The 8,254-nt window shown below is 42.3% G+C and overlaps 1 protein-coding gene across 2 annotated transcripts in view; it reads left to right on the plus strand.

The window, feature by feature from the left end:
* Nucleotides 1-7,391, plus strand: part of LOC134866514 (disabled homolog 1-like) — a 44,707-nt gene extending 37,316 nt beyond the window's left edge. For both annotated transcript variants that reach the window (XM_063886724.1, XM_063886725.1), the window contains 6 exons: nucleotides 674-721; nucleotides 959-1,064; nucleotides 2,195-2,827; nucleotides 4,100-4,227; nucleotides 4,590-4,696; nucleotides 5,777-7,391. In XM_063886724.1, the coding sequence (XP_063742794.1) occupies nucleotides 674-721; nucleotides 959-1,064; nucleotides 2,195-2,827; nucleotides 4,100-4,227; nucleotides 4,590-4,679 (1,005 nt within the window). In that variant the 3' untranslated portion in view covers nucleotides 4,680-4,696; nucleotides 5,777-7,391. The remainder of the gene's footprint in view (nucleotides 1-673; nucleotides 722-958; nucleotides 1,065-2,194; nucleotides 2,828-4,099; nucleotides 4,228-4,589; nucleotides 4,697-5,776) is intronic.
* The last annotated feature ends 863 nt before the right edge of the window (nucleotides 7,392-8,254 follow it).

Raw genomic sequence — 8,254 nt, forward strand, 5'->3', positions numbered from 1 at the left:
GCAGCATGCAAGTCCTGTGTGTTTTTGTGCTTCTTTACGGTGATTCATTGTCTGCTTGTGCATGGCCCCAGAGACATTTCATGCAACTTAGCCATTCCATAGTCTCTTCCATAACCGCGTCACCCCTCTCCTTTTAAGTAGTGCAAGTGGAGGACAGGGGGGGACTAGAGCGGGGGTCACGTCTGCCCACAGGGTGAGGTGGCCTCATTGTCTCGCTCGGGTGGTTTCAGGAGCTTCTTCTTTTCATTTACGTGATGAAATAAACACATTCCTCTGTGTATGTATCTGCTCACGGAGAAGAATCAGCATGATAAAAGAGGCCCGGGCTCTCACGGGGGCCCCGCATCTTGATTGGCAGACATAAGAATATCTAATCAGAGTCTGTTTTATGGGACTGAATAGCCTTTTACCCACTCAATTATAGCGAGCCATGAAAGATTCATTTTAGATCCATTTTCTGATAATGGAAGAGGGGATAGTTGTTTCTTGCCATCCACAGCACAAACCGCCTTTGTGAATAGATTTCACTCCCCACACCTACCCACTCATGCAACCACCCTACCCTATCTGGAGACAAATTCAAGGTTTCATGAGTGTGCAAATCTCATTGTCCGGATGTATCACTGGACTTTTTCTCTTTCTCTTTCCGTTGGTCCCTCTGTACCACTCGCAGAACATCAACCACTTTGATCTTTTCGGCGACATGTCCACTCCTCCCTCGGTAAGTACTGACCCACGGAACCAAACCCCCGATGGTGTAATGGAAACAAGTTTATAGAATTCATTTTATCTGTGACATTAGGTCATTTAATTAGGACTGTCACAGAGATCTAAATTACCCGACAGAAAGATAAGTGAGATGAATGTGCGGCGCAGTGACTTTTAGGTGACTTTGACAGAAGTGACATCTGTGTGTGTGTGTGTGTGTGTGTGTGTGTGTGTGCGCTTCGCCTCCCAGATGCCCCCGTCACCTGCCAACACACTGGACCCGAGCAGGAGCAGCCGCCAGCAGCAACACGCTGCCGAGTTGTATGCCCCCTTCAGCCCCACCTCCGTTCCATCAGGTAGCCCACATTTCCTGAAACATTGCATCTTTTTTCTCAATACAGAACATACAAAGAGAATGAAGTGCTGTTGGGGATGTGTTTCTTTGATGTGTAGTTGGAGAAAAGCTTTACTGTAGAACAGAGATACTGTAAAGCGATGTTTCTTCAAGGACAAATACTGGTGGGTTGTGCATATCCTAGCAAAACCATTGACATTGGGATTTCCAAAGAGCGTTCAAGAACATCCTTTAAGAACAGCAGCCTTCTTTAAAGCAGGACACATCATCATTGTCACAATGTGTCTGTCTATGATAACACAGCTTATGAAGATGAGAAATCTCAGATGTTGTTCTGGAAGCTTTTCAAAACATCATTTTTTGCAAATGCATTGCCATGCAACAGTGAGTTATATTAAACAAAACAAATACTTTGGTGACTGACCTCAAACTGCAAGATTCTGCCAGTTTGGTATTCCTCCCAAAAATATGGTCCCCAATCACGTAGTATGTTATTTTCTGCCAGTAGGGGTCAAAACAAAAACAACAATGTTAAGTAGCATGGGATCATGGGAGTTTGTCAATGCTTCTCTCAGATAGGATTCCTTTATTTATTATCAATGTCTCTCCGATTTTGTTTGGCTGCTGCTTAATGTTCAGCTTAAGACCCAGACATCTGACGACTGACATTTTTTATGAGGCTAAAAAACCAAGATCTAAAAAGGATATCGTAAAGTTTGGCCTAAAACTGGATAAAAGTCAATTCCTGACAGCTTCTTTCAGTCAACGTCAAAGCTATGGAAGATCAAAGGGGATATCGCCATTACAGGCGACCAAATTAAATGGAAAGTTCATAGAATAATTCGGTTAGCAATATACGTATGTATATAACACAGGCAAAATGACATATTATACCTTTAACAATTCCCTTTTGCTATTAATTTCACCATTGAATACCTGTCATTGTTAGTCAAATAGACACCGCTATTATAAGGGTAATATGCTGCAGTTTGGAAAATCAATGTATTGAATCCTGAATCCCAGGATGCTAGATGTATTCTGCGCTCATTATAATAGTCTCCTCCACTTCCTCTTCCTGCCTTAATATCCTTTAATCATTTTTCTCCCACCTCCTCTCTTGTTCCACTGCAGGCTATATGACCATGGGTCCGGTGCAGGCGGCACAGTGGGCTCAGCAGTCGTACCCTGGCCAGGCCCAGACCCTGGCCTTCCCCGTGCAGGGGCCCCTCCAGGTGGCTCAGGTCCTGCCCGGTGGTCAGCCGCTCATCTGGAGCCAGGCCAACATTTTCCCGGCCACTCAGCAGCAGTGGGCGGCCATGGCGGCGTACATGCCGGCCCAGACTGTGGGCGTGGGGGGGCATGCCATACCAGCTGCCATGCTCCAAGGCCTGGTACCCATTACCACCATGTGCCCGCAAGCCTGTGACTTATCGGCCCCATCCTCCGCCATCACCAGCCCCCAGCATACGGCCGACCCCGCCCTGCTCCTGAGGCAGCTGAGCCTGGGCAGGGAGGGCCTCGGCGCGGACTCAGACGCAGGCGAGGGCCCCTCTACATCAGGAGCCGGACATGGATTTGCATCCGCATCGGTGAGCAGGTGTGGGACCCCAGGGCCGATGGGCGTACCGGACACACTGATCTGCAGTCAGCTGCTGCCGCCTTCAGCTGCCACCACACAGGAAGAGGAAGGCAGCTGTAGTGACCTTGATCTCTCTCGGATGACCTTGAGCCCGGGTACATCCTCATCGCCGTCTACTGAATCTCGTAAGTGCTCATCTAGTCTGAATGATGTAACATCTTTGTGCCAGTATATGTGAAAAGTGAAAAGCATTTATTATTTTAATAATTAGTGTTATCATGGAAGGACTGGACTAATTTAACAACTATCAGATCTATTCCTGTGCCTTTTTTGCATTTATTGTTCCCAAAGGATGCATCATTCTTATTTTGATGACCCTAACTTTTGGGGTTTTGAATGAGTGTTGGATTTATTCCCTTAAAATGTAGAACAGTACACCAATGTAGAAAAAGTACACTACTGTACGGAAGCCCTGAGGGGCAAGTGAGAAAAATCCTGGACATAAAAAAAAAAAAATACGGTTATTCCTGAAACAGGTGGGAAAATAAAGTGGCAGGATTAAAGAGTTGTTGTTGTAATCCGTGTTTCCCTAACAACACGTAAGAAAAAGGTAAACAAAGTAGAATAAAAATAAATGAATAACAGTAATCTTTCAAAACCTGCTAACGCACACCACATGAACCTTGTGTTCAGCTTGCATACAAAGAAATATTCTCAGCGTAAAAAGAAATACATAAATGATTCAAGGCCAGAAGTAAGCAGTGAATAACAGAAAGTTAAGCTAAAAATATTATTTTTAAGTTTTGATTTACAAGCCACAACAGAGTTACATTGTCTAATGTCAGCAGGGAGGTGATTACAGAGAAAGATGGTATGATAGGAAAGACACCTCACAGCCTGCTGCCCGACTTTAGCTTTGGGGACTGTTTTTTCAAGAGGACATATTTTGCTCATTTTCAGGATTTATATTTGTATTTTGTGTCTCTCCTGGGACATGTCTCCATGCTTTAATGTTCAAAAGCTCTTTATTTTTCTCATACTGCCTGTGCTGCAGCACCTCTTTTCACCCACTGTCTGAAACCAGAGCCCAGTCTGCTCTGCTCTGGTCCTGCCCCATAGCCTATCACATAGGAGCGCTAGCTAATAGAAGTGTGAGTGTTACATAGGGGTGTCATTATGTTATGGAAGTTAGCAAAGGAGTCCAATGAAGGGGTTTCAGGCCGGGGGGGAGTGTGGGGAGAGGAACTCCCTCTGGTGGGAACACAGGGATTTTAGCCTTTGCAGACCATTGACATGCACAAAAACCTATATAAAACACTAAGCATAATAGGGCCTGAATGAATGAATGAAAGGTCATGATGTGGATTTGATGCTAATATTTAGATTAGCATTAAACAGCACACTATGGAAATGTCTTCTAACTGTATACTGATCATTTCTTCCTCCCTCTCCTTCAGCGTCCACCCCGGCCCCTCATCAGAGCTCGTCCTCAGATTGCCCCGCCTCCCAGGCCAGTGACCCCCCGACAGATCACTCCCCTGTAGACCCAGAGGGCACCTGCAGCAACGCCAAGGAGGAACAATCGGTAAGCCCCGCCCCCCTGGGTCAACACCCCCTGTCAGTAAAACACATGGATTTGAGTGACTACTAATCTGTTATCGTCATATGGATGATCTGATCTCAAGTACGCCTCACACAGCAAACGATTTATATGGCAAAATAGGATTGATTTTACAGAAAAATGTCAAGTCAATTAAACATAAAAGGTCAAAAATGATTTAAGTGTCTTGATAAGATCATGTATAATAAAGTAAAATCGTGGTTCGAGGTAATTACTGTCATTATCTAAACGCTTGGCTGATTTTCTTGGAGAAGTAAAAGGAAAAGGTGAACAACTTAGCATGTCACCTGCAAAATATAAAGTTTGCATCCCTCTTTCTCTCTCAGGGCTCTGATGCTGCAAGGTCGACCTCTCCGGAGCCCAGCGGAGCTCCTGATGCTCCGCAGGATCAGACCTGTCCACAGGAAGACAGCTAGAGAACAACAGACACCCAGTGCGTATTTCATGGCCCCATCCTCTCCTTTTTGCATGTTTAATCTTCAGTATCAACTACCTTCACATGGTAGTCATGTCATTTTCCTGTGTTCTTCTCCCCTGTTCTTTTGTCCAACAACTCCCTCCATCTCTCATGTTTTCACAACGATAACTCAAACATCCAAAGGCTTTATAGTCATAAACACATTAGCCACATCGTTGGTAATTAAAATAATAAAGGGACCCTATTTTGCTAATTTTTTCAGGTTCATGTTTGTATTTTGTGCCTGTACTGGGACATGTCTCCATGCTTTAATGTTCAGAAAGCTCTTTATTTTTCTCATCCTGCCTGTGCTGCTGCACCTCTTTCCACCCTCTGTCTGAAACCAGAGCCCAGTCTGCTCTGATTGGTTAGCTTGTCGGCTCTGTTGTGAACCGCTGAGAGATGTCCCGCCCCTTAGCCTATCACATATAATGTGTTTATAGACAGACCATTTACATGCACACTAACCTATATAACACACTACAGGAAAGGGAAAACCCCAAAAAGCATAGGGCCTCTATGAGATATTAAACAAATAAGTCATACAAATGCGCAATAATGGTGCAAGTAATATGCAGGAATAAGCTAATTATACTGCACATCTTAGGTCAAATGAGATAAAGCCATATTAAATAATGTACAACACAGCCATGCAACTCAAGACTGTCCCTGCTTGCAATCGCATCACCCTGCGACAGTAACATTACATTTTGTATTTTTAATTTTGATTACTGATGTCGAACTGCAGTCTTCTCCACCAAATGAAATGCCTGGTACCTTGATGAAAATGACTGATCTGAGACATGTTGGAAACTGTTGGAGACATTGACCCTGCTTTCTTTATTAGCTTCATATAAACATGCGTCTCCTTGTTTCCCTTCCTATGTGTGCTTTGCAGCCCATTATAAAAGAGCCTTGGTTCAATGTTTCTGTCATTATGCGTCTCTGCATCACCCAAACTAAAGATAAGGAAGGCACAACGTTGCCCCCCTGTGGTTAGATCTGTAACTGAATGAATGCAGATTCATGATTTAGTCGATCCGTTTGTTCTTTCAGGGGATGGAAGCTCTCAAGGCCCAGACAGAAGCTCATGAGAAAAGAGAAGAAGAGAGAGTGACTGTGAGATCTCTTACAGCTGGATTACACTGTTTTTTCAACCTTTTAAAGGATATTTTTGGCAGTTCTGTAATACGCTGGCTTTCCTAGGATCTGCTTTTCCTCCAGAGGCCACACACTGTACTGTACTGTACTGTGCTGTACTGTACTGAACTCCTCAGCATGACAACCAGACTTTGGCTTTATCGTCCAATCAAATTACCTTTTAACCAGGAAGTGACCTTTAATCTTTGATAAACACACAGCGGGAGGCGACTTCCTGTCACGGATTAATGAGTTTACACCTGCAAGGATGCGTTAAACAGCCATGGTGACACTGACGTTGCAAATATTTTTTCACGAGGAGCATCGCCCTACTGTATGCGGTCGACCTTGGGTTTGTCAACCGCCACCAGCATAGACTGTAACACAGCAGATGGATTTTGCCAAATGTTCTCATAGTGTTGCTCCACCGATTCGTCCATTTGCATGAACAGACTCGATGTGGATTCAGCTTTGGGCTACACTGTTCTTTGCAGCTTCCCTCCAGACCCCAAACATATAAAAAAAATATTCTTTTCTTATTTTATAAGCTGTGAATTCTTAGCCGGTGTCGTTAGAGGCATCGGAATGACTACGAGGCATTGACGTGGAAATCAAAATTTGCCAAACTATCTATTTTGTAAATAAGAATCCCCCCCCCCCCCCCGCCCTTCCTTATACCTGAGCCTCTGTGCCATAAGATAGCCTCTCTGATGCCAACTACCTGTGTTTCTCTCAAGCAATGCCCTACCAGCACCTCCATTTTTTGACGTCTGGATGTTTGTTTCGCTTTTGCAGCCATTTTTTTTTTTTTTTTTCATTTCGGAAAAATGTCTTTGTTTCCGTTGGGTCGGTGAGATATGAACTGTGAATCTGTGTTACATGGTCATTTGAAATAAAGCCTGCTGTACCTGTCTCGCTCTGTTTGAGCACAAAAGAACGATAAAGATGGCGACAACATATCCTGCTACTCTTCAAAGGTAACAGGTTTTTTTTCCTAAGTAAATAGAAAGCAGACTTTCCTGCATCTTTTTCGTTCTTTTTTTAGATATTCTACATTTCCAGCTGAGGTCGCATTGTTTACAATTTGCCACTTTGAATCATATCTCTGTTTGATTTCTTGAATTAATAAGCAGAATAAGAGACAGTAGAGTGCATTTCTATGCCTTATCAGGTTTATTTTTGTTGTTCAGTCACTGTTCTTCTTGTATACAGTAAACAGGTCATTGTTGTAATGAAGCACTTATCAAAAGTCTGCTCCACCCAATCGAAACGGTCAAAAAGAAGGGTTATATAATATGAACAATAGAGATATCACTATTAACTGCTAGACATACAATAACAAACAGTAACTGTACCCCCTTGCTCGAGTAAGAAAAATGAGAAATAGTCCAAAATATTTTGTAAATTTTATTTATGGAATTAAGAATTGTCTTGAAAAAGAGAAAAAAAGGACTTTTGTACGTCTATGACTTCCCCTTACACTGTACCCATGCCACTGTTCAGTCACAAATAAAATATCATGTGATTCCCATCATGCTCCATTTTTTAATTTGTTGTAATGCTGTTCTTTTTTTATAAAAATGGATCTCTAAAGAGAAGAAAAGCAGCCAACAGAGGCTGCTCTGCTCTCACAAATACTGCAGTGATCCTCAATCTTTGTCATGTGACTACTTGTTTGTGATATAATAGTATAATGACTTGTGCTGATCGTACTACTTAATCACATGAGAAGCAATCACAATCATACTTAAGTAAAGGTACAGACATATTCAAAGCAAAGAGCATTTCAAGTCTCAAAAGTAAAGTATTAATGCAGAGAAATTGCCACATTTTTGATGCAAATGCTCAATATATACCATGTATTTAATTGTAGCTGATCAAAGTGGATCTAAACAGCCTCTTATGCAGATAGGAAGTGTACTTCAAAATGCCACATGATCAATCAGGAGGGTAATTAAATGAGTGTATCGAAAATGAAAAACAGTTCTGCTGCTCATATTAGTAATTGTTTGCTTTTATTGCGAAATATTGGGATATTTGACCTTTAAATGAAACCATCTGGGACTTTTATAGCAGAAATCACTGTTTATGGAATTTCTGATCACTCATACACATCTGCTACATGCCAAAACACCACTTTTTTCACCTTTAACAATACTTAATTTTATAAGAATATCAAATGTTTTGGTGTTAGTAACTCCAGCTGTCAGATAAAGGCATTATAGGTACTATAATGTTACTTTTGTTACCACTGCTGCTGTTATTACAAACATGGATATACAAATCACATTGCTGTTGCTTTGGTTTACCCTGAGTCAGCCAAAGTTGAAGCAAAAGATTGTGTCATTCTGTAAAATCCAAAGTCGATGAAGGTTTAAAGGTCAGAAGTACATA

Source organism: Eleginops maclovinus, chromosome 6 (assembly GCF_036324505.1).
Source record: "Eleginops maclovinus isolate JMC-PN-2008 ecotype Puerto Natales chromosome 6, JC_Emac_rtc_rv5, whole genome shotgun sequence".
NCBI classification, from domain to species: domain Eukaryota; kingdom Metazoa; phylum Chordata; class Actinopteri; order Perciformes; family Eleginopidae; genus Eleginops; species Eleginops maclovinus.